Consider the following 13,577-nt stretch of genomic DNA (forward strand, 5'->3'; position numbering starts at 1 on the left):
AGAGACTTATTCTTACTTTTGAATGCCTGACCTTAGCTTGGCATATTTCTTGTCGACTTTTCCTAAATTATCCTGGCTACCTTTTTCCTCTGGGCTTTTACCTTTCTTTATTTTAAATCTTTCTTTCCTTCTTACTCTGTGGCTGGTTGTGTTGCTGGTGGCTGGCTCCTGGCATCCTTCTCTCCTTCTCCTTTTCTTACTCCTCCCTCCCTTTCTCCTTCTATTTATTCTCCCTGCCTGGCAGCCCTGCCTATCTCTCTACGAAGTAAAAATAAGGGATGAGAGCTGTCTGTGGTGTGATGGGACAGGGACTTATCATTATGGATGTGGTGGCCAAAGCATAGTCTCAGTAATCCTTTGGGGCACCCTAGATACTTTTGGGGATCCACATTATTTTTATTGAAAATGTTAGTTATGCTAATATGCATTTATAATTTTCAAAGGATGTAATAAATAAATAAATATGTAAAAAGCTATATATATTCTAAAGAAGTAAATATCATTGAAGTCTCTTTTTCTTACACATGAAAAAAGAAACAAAGCAGACTGAAACCATAGGAAAGGTTTATTTGCTTGGTAAGCTGGTTAATTTTGTGTCAGTTAGGCTGTGCTATGGGGTACCTCAGACATTTGGTCAAACATTCTGGTTGTTTCTGTGAAGATGATCTTGGATTAGATTAACATACAAATTGGTAGATTCCATAAAGATTGTCTTCCCCAATTTGCATTGAACTTCAGCTAATCGGAGACCTGACTGTAACAAAAAAGGTCGTCCTTCCCTGAGTAATGAAGTATCCCCTCCTACTAGCTTCCAACGTAGCCTTTTTCCTCTGTCCAGAGACTTGAATTGGAATATCAGTTCTTCATTGACTTTGGCATGCTGGCCTTCAGATTGGAACTAGTGACTTTCTGGGTAGTCAGCTTGCCAATTTACAGTACAGATCTTGGGACTAAGCTGTCTCCATAATCCTATGTGTTAAATCCTTATTTTATGAGTCTTTTTATCTATAGGGAATGTTTTCAGATTCTCATAGGATGTTTCACACCACTGAATCTTACATATAATATGCTTTTAAAATATTAAGTATCAAAAATGTAAACTGGAAAGTAGGCACAGTTAAGAGATTAAGAATTGCTACTAGTAAAAAGGAATAGTCAACATACTGCGATAAAAGCTATGTGTAGTTTTTGTTTGTCTGTATCTGAGTATGCATGTTCTTCGCTTGTAAACATCACTCTTCACTTAATCATTTTTGGTGACACACTGCCACAAAGTACCAGAGGTTTTTTTTTTTTGCCTTTCCATGGTTTGTGACATGGTGTCTTCTTTGCACCTCAAAGTAGGCACTACTGGACATCTAGACGATCTACCTCATTACAGCTGATGTCTTGCTTTGCGTGTTATCCCTTCTTTTAATCAACTTCTTCAACTTCTAGAAATGTGGCAGCAGTTTATTGATTAGCAAGTGAAGATTTAAAAAAATATTTCCCATCCCATCTGTTCCTGAATCTTTGTAACTGTCCAACTTGTATACCATCACTACAGAGAAGAACCATTTATTTCAGGATATCTCTGGTTGAAATCTTCGTATAGGGCCCAATGCTTTCTGGTTGCCATCAATAGGAATACATGGTTCATGTTCTTCATGAACAAATGTAATGAGCTTCCCATCTTTATTAAGCACTGTGGTGGTTTGAAAGAAAATGGCCCCATAGGGAGTGGCATTATTAGGAGGTGTGGTTTTGTTAGAGTGGGTATGGCCCTTTTGGAGGAAGTGTGCCGCTATGGGGCTAGGCTTTGAGGTCTCTTATGCCCAAGCTATGACCAGTGTGATGTAGAGTTGCTGCTGCCACCTGCAGATGGAGATGGAGGGCTCTCTCTCAGCTCATTTTCCAGCACCACGTCTGCCTGCAGGCCACCATGAAGATAATGGACTAAACCTTTGAAACTGTAAGCCATCTCCAGTTAAATGTTTTCCTTTACGAGAGTTGTTGTGGTCATGGAGTAATAGAAACCCTAACTAACACAAACACTTACACACTCTGGTCTCAAAGTTTGCAGTCTAGAGTGTGACAGTAAAACTAGCATAAGTTTGTTTCTCCTTCTTCATCATTTCACCGGTCAAAGATTAGTTCTTACTGTATATTTAGCAAACTCAGTATATATTTTTTCTTTTCTTGTTAAGTCAGGGACTTTTTTCTTTTCACAGATAGTACATTACGGTTCTCTTTGGTGTATCTGAAGTACCGGTATGACTACTTTTGTGTGCTTTGAACACAAGCAATGTGATGGCTGATTTGATATGTGAGATAAGTTGATAACTAAGTGACTAATAGATGGATATCATTTACAGTGTGAATACCGTGGACAAATGGAAGAGTCATGCTGAAGACAGGGCAGGAAGATACAAGATTTTATCATACTACATAGAAGAGCACACAGCTTCAAGCTTGTAAATTATCTCTGCAATTTTCCACTTGATAGCTTTGGACTGGAATTGACTTTGAGTAACTGAAACAGCTGACAGTATAACCACTTGCCTCCCATTTCTCATCTTTAATGTATGATTCTGTGCATACATCCAGGGTTTCTTAATCCTTTTCTAATCAAGACCCTTTTCACCCAATACACACGTACATTAAGACAGGCATACAGATACAAACACTTACTGATAATAAATGTAAAGACTGTCTCAGATGTGAGGGCGATCTGGCTGTGACATCTGTCACCCCATTGATCACCAGGGTTGATTCGGCTGATCTGGCTGACTAGGCAGCTGTCCCCTTCCTCCCTCACCGCTCCATGTGTGTCCCTCCTGAAGCTGCACTGTCGGTTGAAGAGGACGACCTTCCCCAAATAGAGGAGGACCACTTCAGTCAAGGATATACGAGTAGCTGTGCTCCCCTGCTAGAACCTCCAAACAAGCTCTCAAGACTGTCTGAGTTGGACTTCCCATTGCTGTGATAAAGCACTCTGACCACTAGTAACTTGGGGAGGAAAGGGTTTATTTTGCTTACACTTCCACATCACAGTCCTCTTGTAGGAAACCAAGGCAAGAATTAAGGCGGGAACCTAGAGCAGGAACTGAAGCAGAGTTCACGGAGGAACACTGTTAGCTGCACTGAGCCTCATGGCTTGCTCATCTACTTTCTTATGGCACCAGGACAACCAGTCCAGGGGTGGCGGTGCCTACAGTGGACTGGCCCCTCACACACCAATCATCAGTCAAGAAATGCTCCAGAGGCTTGTCTACAGGCCAGCTTGGTGGGGATATTTTTTCAGTTGAGGTTCCTTTTCCCAAATGACTCTAGTTTGTGTCAAGTTTACAAAAAAACTAGTCATCACAAAATGCTTTGATACACCTACAATTTTGCCATTTATTAATGTTAAAAGCAAATTTGCATGCTAATGTGATGGATATATTATTAATTTTTACATAAATATTATATTTTGACTAAATATTTAATAATACAAGACAGGAAGGATCCATTTTTGTCAGAGTTGGTTTACATTTTTTTTAAAGATTTATTTATTTATTACAAACACAACATCCTGCCTCCATGTACATCTACACATCAGAAGAGGGCACCAGATCTCATTACAGATGGTTGTGAGCCACCATGTGGTTGCTGGGACTTGAACTCATGACCTCTGGAAGAGCAGTCAGTGCTCTTAACCTCTGAGCCATCTCTCCAGCCCCGACATTTTGATTTTGTTTGTTCATTTATTTATTAGTGTATGTGTGTGTGTGATTATAGTTTATTTTCATTTACTTACCTTTCCCATTGTCTGCCCCCATGACTTCTGCCCCAACAGATGAAAACTCTCTCCTTCCCCTCTCTCAGCCTTCAAGTTTAAGTTCCTTGTGGAGCTACTCTCCATTCTAACACCACACACTGAAGGGAAAGAAAATACCTGAAGATCTATTCCTGTGTATGAGAAAGCAGAGAGTACTTACAGTAGGAGAGCTAAAGCTTTGCCTAGCTTTGTTCTTAGCTTAATTGGGCAGAAATTGTCCCTTGGCTCCCCTGCTTGCAGAGGAACCTGAGTAACTTAGTATAGTTTGCCAGGTCCTGAAGAAGAATAAAAATTGAGTGGACATCTAGTAGCCTGTTTGGATACATTAATTCACTTACTAGAGTTAAGCAGGATCTACCCCCTTTAGCATATTTTCTTCCTTCTACAGGTTGTATTTTCAAAATATTCTTTTTATGATGTAAGCTTAGTACTTTTTTTTCTAAGAGTGGGATCTATGTTTCCTCTGCTGGAATCTCGGGCAGACCTATGTATCACTCTAGCACTCTATGTATTCTCTAGCATGTTAGTCTTTCAGTAGCTACATGGCATCTCTCTGTGTGTTCTCCCCAGAATTTTCCTCGTCTAGTTGCCTTGCCTGTACTTCCTGTCTGGCTACTGGCCAATCTGTGTTTTGTTCATCAACCTAAAGAGAAACATAGAGAAACATGTATTAACAGTATACAGAAAGACATCCCCCATCACTTGTGTATCTAGCCAGGCCAGAGCCTCTGTGGATACCAGTCTCATCCACACATACTTACACAGAATTAAAAATAATACAATAGGTTTTTTGGAGGGATGAGACAGGGCTTCTCTTGTGTAGCCCTGGCTGTCCTGGAACTTGCTTTGTAGACTAGGCTGTCCTTGAACTCAGAGATCCACCTACTTCTGCCTTCCAAATGCTGGGATTAAAGGTGTGTGCCATCACTACCTGGCTGAATATAAATCTTAAAAAGAAGAAATAGAGAAAGTTTCCATTTGTTCAAGCTTCCAGGTCTCCTAGTTTCCTAGGGCCAGGTATGAGCCATGTAAGTGGAAAATCACTGTGATTATTCTGGGCAGGGTAAAAAGAGAAGGAATTATAGAACCAAGGTGAGAAAGGCCAGGAGACAGCCTTGATCTACTTTTACTGCTGAGAAAGGCCAACCGCTTCAGACTCCACTTATAAGGCCACAGAATCAATGCATGTTTCAAAACACACCTTATCCAAGATAATAAACAAATTGTGTGTCTAGAGGGCCAAATGATGTATTCACAAAGACATCCTTAATTAAGGATGTCAAGGACAGTAATTAAGCTGTGCTTCCTTGGAATTAAAATGATATATAACTTTATGTTCCTACCACTCATCTTTCCTAAACCTAAATGATGCCCCTCATAAATGCCTCTTAGTAAAAGTGTGTTTACTAAGAAAAATTCTTTACCTTTAAACATATTTATGAATCATACCCCTTGGCAATGTTAAAAAGAGGAGCTAGAGAGATGGATCAGGGAGATGAGTGCTTGTTGCTCTTGCAGGGGCCTGGGTTCAATTGCCAGCTCCTACGTGATGGCTTTCAATCATCAGTCATTCCAGTTCTAGGGGATCCTTCTGGTCTCTAAAGGCACCGGGCATGCACATGCTGAACAACATAAATGTAGATATATACCAGGCAGTGGTGGCGCACGCCTTTAGTCCCAGTACTTGGGAGGCAGAGGCAAGTGGATCTCTGTGACTTTGAGGCCAGTTTGGTTATAGATCGAGTTCTAGGACAGTCAAGGCTACATTGAGAAATTCTGTCTTGAAACCCCCCCAAAACCATATATACATAGAATAAGAATAAATAAATATTTTGGGCCAGGTGTAGTGGTGCATTTTTGTGGAATATTAGTTTAAGATGTGTTAATTTGTTTATGCTGTGGAATATTTGTTTAATAATGTACAGATATGTTGCACTCTTTTTATGTTGCATTTGTTTAATTCTTTGAAGCTGTGTTACTTTGTCTGCCTAAAACACCCGGTTGGTCTAATAAAGAGTTGAACAGCCAATAGCCAGGCAGGAGAAAGGATAGGTGTGACTGGCAGGCAGAGAGAGTGAATAGGAGGAGAAATCTAGGTTCAAGAGAGAGGAACAAGAAAAGAAGGAGAAGAGGAGGATGCCAGGGGCTAGTCACCCAGCCCCACAGTCAGGCACAGAGTAAGAAGGAAAGCAACACATATAGAATAACGAGAGGTAAAAAGCCCAGAGGCAAAAAGTAGTTAAAGGGAAATGGGATAATTTAAGTTAGAAAAGCTGGCTAGAAACAAGCCAAGCTAAGGACAGGTATTCATAAGTAAGACTAAGTCTCTGTGTATTTTTTTGTTTGTTTGTTTGTTTTGTTTTTCCAGGCAGGGTTTCTCTGTGGCTTTGGAGTATGTCCTGGAACTTGCTTTGTAGACCAGGCTGGCCTCGAACTCACAAAGATCTGCTTGCCTCTGCCTCCCTGGTGCTGGGATTAAATGTGTGCGCCACCAATGCCCGGCTTAAGTCTCTGTGTATTGAGAGCTGGGTGGCAGGCTCCCAAAGAAAGGAAAAAACAAAAACAAAAACAAACTAATAACCAACTACAAAGTGCACCTTTAATCCCAGCACTTAGAAGGAAGAAGGAGTAAGATCTCTGTGTGTCCAAGATCAGCTTGTTCTACATAGCAAGTTCCATGCCAACTGGGGCATAGTGAGACCTTGACTCAAAAGAAAAGGTGGGGGGGGATGTCAGTGAAATGGCTCAATAGCTCTTATTACTCTTGCAAACAACCTGGGCTCCGTTGCCAACACCCACAGCATGAGACTCACAACCACCTATTACAGGGGTCTGACACTTTCCAGCTGCCAGGAACACCTGCATGCACATGATGCCCACACCACACACATACATGTAATTAAAAATCTTTTAGAAAGAAAGGAGTGGTTATTATTGACTGTTAGAGATGTAACTTGAGAGTCTAAACAACAAATCTCAGTTTTGTGTAGGTGGAGGTCTCTGAAAAGAACCCAAGCAGTTGCTGGTGTGGTGTGGTGTGGTATGGAGCAGTTTCTGTCACTGGTGATAACCCTGCTGTAGACAGATACTATCTTATGGCAATCTCATAACAGGCTCTGAGAACAACCCAGTCAATCCACTTGCAAATTCCTCAACTACAGAAGACTCTAAACAATATTGGATTCCATAAGATAAAGATCAAAAAGAGAATTTATACTGAGTTAGATAGCCAACACTGTCACTCTTTTTTTTTTTTGGTTTTACGAGACAGGCCTTCTCTGTATTGCTTTGGAGGCTGTCGGTCCAGCCCGGCTTCGAACTCATAGAGATCCGCCTGCCTCTGCCTCCCGAGTCCTGGGATTAAAGGTGTGCACCACCACTGCCTGGCCACTGTCACTCTTATAATGATAATAAATGTGTTAAATAACACTTCTAAGCCTTTAAAAATAAAAACTTATAATTGAACATTTTTAGTGTGTATAGCTATTTTGCCTGTATATATCTGTGTGCCAGATGTGGGCCTGATTCGTGTGAGATCTCCTGGAACTGGAATTACAGATAGTTGTGAGCTACCATGTGGTGCTGGGAATTGAACCCGGGTTCTTTGCAAGAGCAGCCGTGCTCTTAACTATTAAGTCATCTCTCCAGTCCAAGTTTACAAATATTTTTAAGAGTCTAATTTAGAATAGTAAAAATCTAGAGACAATCCAAATGTTCAAGCGTAGGAAGATAGCTAAACAAATTAATTTTGTATACTTTAAAACTATAAAAATAATCAAGTTTTTAAGTTAAGTGGGTTGGTGCAGTCCTGTAATTCCAGTGCTTCAGAGGTGGAGGCAGAAGTTAAGAGGTTCAAGATCACTGTCAACCTGGTTTACAAGAGACCCTGTTTCAAAAAAATCGTATTTTAAAAACCATTCAATATTATGGACACATGTTCTTTTTTATAATAATGTTAACATGAAGAGAGCATGCATGAAAACTGAACATTATAATTTAAGGGTTAGATTTTATGGTATATAAATCATCTCAGTGAAAAATATATAAGATAAAAATTTGAGCATACACATACAAATGAATAGAAAAAGCATTAAAAGCAGTTGGTTCTACTAATTGGAGTTTTACATGATGGGAATAGCCTTCTTTATAGTTTTCTCATGCAATACATAAGACTGCAGTGTAGGGAGATTACTCAGAATTTAACAGCATGCACTGCTCTTTCAGAAGATAACAGTCTGGTTCCCAACACCCAAGGTCCAGCAGTTTACAATCTCCTGTAACTTTAGCTCCAGGGGATATAACCACCTCTTCTGAAGGACATGGTCACTTATGCTCATATATACATAATCACACACAGGTACACATATGTACACATGCAATAATAAAGATAAATCTTAAAATAAGACTGAAGTACAATTAAAAGATGTGAAAACTGTAAAACACAGCAAACTGAAAATGATTTAAATGCACACGGAATTTTAAAAAAATGGTCAAGAAAAGAAAAAGCCACATTGTTTTTTTTTTTCAAAGTGATAGGGGAAGTCTGTGGTTTGAGGTGGGGATGGAGGGCGGGGCATACTGTATGTGTTAGCATTTGGGGGGAAGAAGCGCTGCTAACCAAGCCGCTGTGTGGGGACATGTGGGGAAAGAGCTGGCAAGGGGGGGTGGTCTAGACAGAGAAAGGAGGCTCATCTGAGGTAAGGTGGGAAACGCGGTCGGTACACACGCGCGCACGTGTGTGTGTGTGTGTGCGCGCGCGCGTGTGTGTGATCTTAGACACCTTGCTGACATGTAACAGTCCAAACTCTAATCACAAGCTAAGTGTAAAAACTCAGAGAGAAACTGAATCTCTCGACTAAATAGAGAACTCTAGCCTTGACCAAAGCTTCCACAAACTGTATTCACAACGGATAGCTCTGTCTCAATTTCACAACCTGTATACGAAAGTTATACTTCCTGTTTTCAACATACCTCAGAATTACTATGGACTTCAAAGAAAAGAAAATTTCTTGTGCCATCGAGCAGTACATCATTGCTGCCACCAAAAGCTTTCCTAATTATTTATAACTTAAAAAGGATAAAATTTTACATATCTCACAATGTTCCCTATCATTAGCGGTCATCAGACTAATTATATAGTAAAGGGTAAGTTGAGCTGGCCATGATTAAGAGCAGCTGCCACACAGTCCTTGACGTCTCAAGGCTATAATCTTGTGGAAGTTTTCTCTCACATCTTTATCTTGGAGTTGTATGAACATTCTCTTCAGCCTGACTTAACTTAAGCACTGGCCTGGAGTATGGCCCTCCTTCAGACTTGCTCATGCTGGAATGTCTGCTCTCAGGCCTGCCTAACCAAACATTATTCATTCCACTGCTCCACAGCTTCTTTCTTATCCACCTGGAATTTGAGCAGCATACAGTCTCTAGGACCAGCAAGGGGGAAAAAAAAGGCCTCTGCTTTATTCTTGGGGGGTAGAAAGTGAGAATTTTGCTTACCATAATTCACAACATTTATATATAAATAGAAAGCTTTAGGCGGAAAAGTTGGGACAAAACTCCTAAAGTCAAACTCCACAAGGAATTTTGGATTCTGTGAATGTGCTTATTTGTGGTTGCTCCAGTAATAATAATACTAGCTCTCATTTCCTGAAGTTTTCCTGGACCCTTTGTTGCTTGTTTTTAGAAAGGGTCTCATGTAGCCTAGGCTGGCCTTGAACTCACTCTGTTGTACAAGATGAGCTTGAACTTGTAATTCTCCTACTGCCATCTCCAGAGCTCTGGGATTGTAGGCATGGGCCACCATACTTGATTTATGCAGTACCCTAGGTCAAACTCAGGGTTTCACAATTGCCAGGTAAATGCTCTGTCAAATGACAAGCATCCTCTGCCCTCCTGGACTCTTTTTTTGTTTTGTTTTGTTTTGTTTTTTGAGACAGGGTTTCTCTGTGATTTCGGAGGCTGTTCTGGAGCTATCTCTTGTAGACCAGGCTGGCCTCGAACTCACAGAGATCCGCCTGTCTCTGCCTCCCAAGTGCTGGGGTTAAAGGTGTGCACCACCAACGCCCAGCTACATTAGTTTTTTAAAATTTATCTTTTATGTATATGCGTGTTTTGCCTGCATGTATGTCTGTGTACCACTTGCAGTGTGTGTAGAAACCAGAAGTGGGTATTGGAGCCCCTGGAACTGGAGTTACAGATGAGCTGCCAGGAGGCTGCTGGGTCCTCTCGAAGAGCAGCCAGTGCTCTTAATCATTTAGCCGTTCTCCAGCCCCTTTACATTAGTTTTGATGAATTTAAATAAGGAACGAGTGTTTCTGGGGAGCTACTGCTAACAGGTCTGACCTATTAACAGCTACGTGACTCAGCCTGATCACTGGGTATGCAAGCAGTGAGGTTGTCCAGGGCCCTGCTCTCAGAAGCACTTTGTGCTGGTGCCTGCTGTCTTTAAGTTTTATCTTCTAGTCTGTCGTATAGAAAAAAGTCCTAATGGGACAACTGAGCCTTCCGTCTGTGTCTTGGATAGGGTTTCAGCTGCTGGTTCGCCTCGGGCCCTGCCGAGCCACCCGTTCCCTGATTTGGCGGAGTCATCATTGCCATCTTTCTGCTCTACCTTGGTCAAGGTTCAGTGTGAACTCTCTCCAGTGTCTAGGGTAGCTGCTCCCTAACGGTAGCAATGCCACAGCACGCTGAAGATGGATTCAAGGGGGGTAAATTATCGAATGTGTCTCAGTATGTTTTAACACCCTTGAAGATCACTCATTTGCTGTGGGCTGAAGGAAGGAGGCCTGTGGGAAATGGGAAATGTCTGCCTTGAATTCTTCCTAGCAGCTAAGCAGAATTATAAGTTAGTGGAATACAAGGGTCCCCAAGTTCTGGGAAGGTTTGTAGTTAACCCCAAGCTATCCCTCTGTCCAGGAGAGAGATCATTAAGTAATAGGTAAAACACAACGATGAGTTGAGAGATTCTGCAGAAAGAGGTCTGAAGGTGAATGGTCTAGCGAGTTCTTATCAAAAGGCAAGTAGAATGGACTTGTGTCGGTTGGAGACAGAGCCTCTTCAAGTGTGGGTGAACCTCTGTGTGTTCTTATATATTTTCTCCAATTTCTCAGGTTATTTATTAAGATGGTTCTGTTTGTTTTGTTTTTGAGACAGGGTCTTATGTAGCTCAGGCTGGCATCAAACTCGGTGTAGGTACTGAGGAAGACCTTGAACTTCTGATCCTCTTGTTTCTGTCTCCTGGGTGCTAAGGTTACAGGTGTACACTACCATATCACACCCAGTTTATGTGACGCAAGGATTGACCCAAGCTTTGTGTCCAACACACAAGTATTCTCTCCCAACTGAGTTCATCCCTGACTCAAGAGAAAGTTCAATTCTTGGCAACATTTACAGCCTAGACAGGGGCATATACTGCTAGACAAAAATGGCTTTAAAAGCCGGTCAAGACAACATGTGACTTGGTCTTCTGCAAAACGTGAGATCCTGAGAAACAGTTTTCTTTGACTTGATCTTTTATTTGAAGGCATTAATGAAAGTGTTTCCTCTCAGAATGAGGAAGCTTAGGCAAGAGAATTTGAGGTCAGGAAGACATGGAGATGTCTTAAATGTGGTGTAGGGGTTGGGCAATTTGGCCCTATTTATCAACTTGCAAAACATACATAACTGCATTTTCTTTTTCTTTTTTTTTTCTTTTTGTTTTTTGAGACAGGGTTTCTCTGTATTGTTTTGGAGGCTGTCCTGGAACTCACTCTGTAGACCAGGCTGGCCTCGAACTCACAGAGATCCGCCTGCCTCTGCCTCCCGAGTGCTGGGATTAAAGGCGTGCGCCACCACCGCCCGACATATCTCTAGTTCTAAGAAAACGTTCTCCTTCGTTTAGAAAACACATACTATCCAGTGAACGCGTACACCTAAGTCTGGGAAGTGCCACACGTTGCGACAGTGTCACAAACGACTGTGACTGTGCGAGGGCCGTGTGACTCACCGGGCACTCACGCTTCTACGTGTGGTTTTGTGTGTGGACCTCTCACGTTCTCCTGAACCACTGGGAGGAGACAGCCGAGCGAAGGGAAAGTTGAGCCCCCTGCGGGAGAGGACAGCGGGGTCTCCTCAGACTCGGGCCAGCACGGGCGATCCCGCCCCGCCGAGGCGATCCTGCGGAGGGGCGGAGCTCCGCCGCTCGGAGGCGGGAGGCGGGCCCGGGGGCGGGGCCAGCGGGCCGCCGCCGCACGCTCCGCTCCCACCATGCCCTTATAAGGCGCGCCCCGCGAGCGGCTTCGGGAATCCGGTCGCAATCCCTGAGGCGCAGCCCGGATCCCAGGCCCCTCCCTTGGGAATGGGGGCGGGGCGGGACTCTGGCGGCGCGGCCTGGGGGTGGGGCGGGGCGGAGCTCCTTGAAGGAGAACCAATAGGAGCCGCGGCCGGGGCCCGAGCGGCGTCTCCATTGGGCGCGGTGACGCGGGGGGCGGGGCGCCCGTGGGGCTGGCTCCGCCGAGGGAAGCCCGGGCTCCAGTCGCCGCTCCGAGTCCGTCCCTCGCCGCCGGCTCCCGGCCCCGCCGATCCCAGTGTCCCGTCGCCCGCGGTTCGCCGCCCCGCCAGCCGCCGCGATGCCGGTGTTCCACACGCGCACGATCGAGAGCATCCTGGAGCCGGTGGCGCAGCAGATCTCGCACCTGGTGATTATGCACGAGGAGGGCGAGGTGGACGGCAAAGCCATCCCTGACCTCACCGCGCCCGTGGCCGCCGTGCAGGCGGCCGTCAGCAACCTCGTCCGGGTGAGCGCGCCGGGCCTGGGGCTGAGCGCGGGCGGGACACGTCCCCAGGGTCCCCGCCCGCCCGCATGCCGGCGTTCGTAGGCTACCTTGCCTGTGGCTCTGCGCGGGGTGGGCTCCAGGGCAGTGCCGTGGTCCCCAATGCCGGTTTCTCCACGCTGTGACCTTGAGCAAGTCCCTGAGCCTGTCGGGGCCTCAGTTTCCTCGTCTGTAAAATGGGACAGTCACCAGCAGCCCTGCCCCGGGGCTGTGTTGTGAAGAGTCAGCGAGGTTTTGCTTGTGAAGTGCCTAGCGTGTGTGTGCGTGTGTGCGTGTGTGTGTGCGTGCGTGTGTGCGTGTGTGTGTGCTTGTGTGTGTATGCTTGTGTGTGTGCGTGCGTGTGTGTGTGCTTGTGTGTGTGTGCTTGTGTGTGTGCGTGCGTGTGTGTGCGCGCCCCCAGTAGGGTCCCTGGAACCGATGGCTGTCTGGTTGTCTGCCCCTCCCCTGGGTCGGCTCCCGTCCCTCGAGTTGACTACCTTGCTCTCAGCTCCTTTTTAGGCCTCCCCTGTCCAGCCTGTGGGTGGTTCTCTCGCCTTCTCCCTCCGAGGATTCTCATCTGCACCCGGCCGCTCGCCTTTCTAACACCTCTGTCCCCTCGAGGCCCCCCTGCCCTGCCCTGCCCTGCCCAGGGCCGCTGGCGTCTGATGCCTCCCCCCCAGAACTGTCTTCCTGCTGTCTCTGCGGCCGCCTCCTCTCCCGCGGGGCTCACCCCTCCGGCACTCCAGCACCGCGGAGCAGTGACCGGGAGTCCTGCTCTTCCCGCTGCCCGACCCGTAGCCATTCACTGCATCCCCCGAGAAGCTTTCCAGCCCGCTGCTGTCAGATTCGGGGCCTTTCCAGATTCGGGTGTGTGTGGGGGGGGCTGTGTGTGTGTGGGGGGCTGCTCCTCTGCCTTTCCTTCTGGCAGGAAGCAAGATGGAGCTCCTGCGAGAGGCCCGTGGCATCTGGGATCTGCAGCCCCGGTCGGC

General features: G+C 45.1%; 1 protein-coding gene across 2 annotated transcripts in view; it reads left to right on the forward strand.

The window, feature by feature from the left end:
• Positions 1-12,297: 12,297 nt before the first annotated feature.
• Positions 12,298-13,577, forward strand: part of Vcl (vinculin) — an 88,389-nt gene continuing 87,109 nt past the window's right edge. Inside the window, exon 1 of one of the 2 annotated variants that reach the window (XM_005083535.4) lies at positions 12,298-12,573. In XM_005083535.4, the coding sequence (XP_005083592.1) occupies positions 12,406-12,573 (168 nt within the window). In that variant the 5' untranslated portion in view covers positions 12,298-12,405. The remainder of the gene's footprint in view (positions 12,574-13,577) is intronic. The other variant, XM_005083536.4, reaches the window with a different exon arrangement.

This window comes from Mesocricetus auratus, unplaced genomic scaffold (genome assembly GCF_017639785.1).
Source record: "Mesocricetus auratus isolate SY011 unplaced genomic scaffold, BCM_Maur_2.0 Super-Scaffold_100053, whole genome shotgun sequence".
Lineage (NCBI taxonomy): Eukaryota > Metazoa > Chordata > Mammalia > Rodentia > Cricetidae > Mesocricetus > Mesocricetus auratus.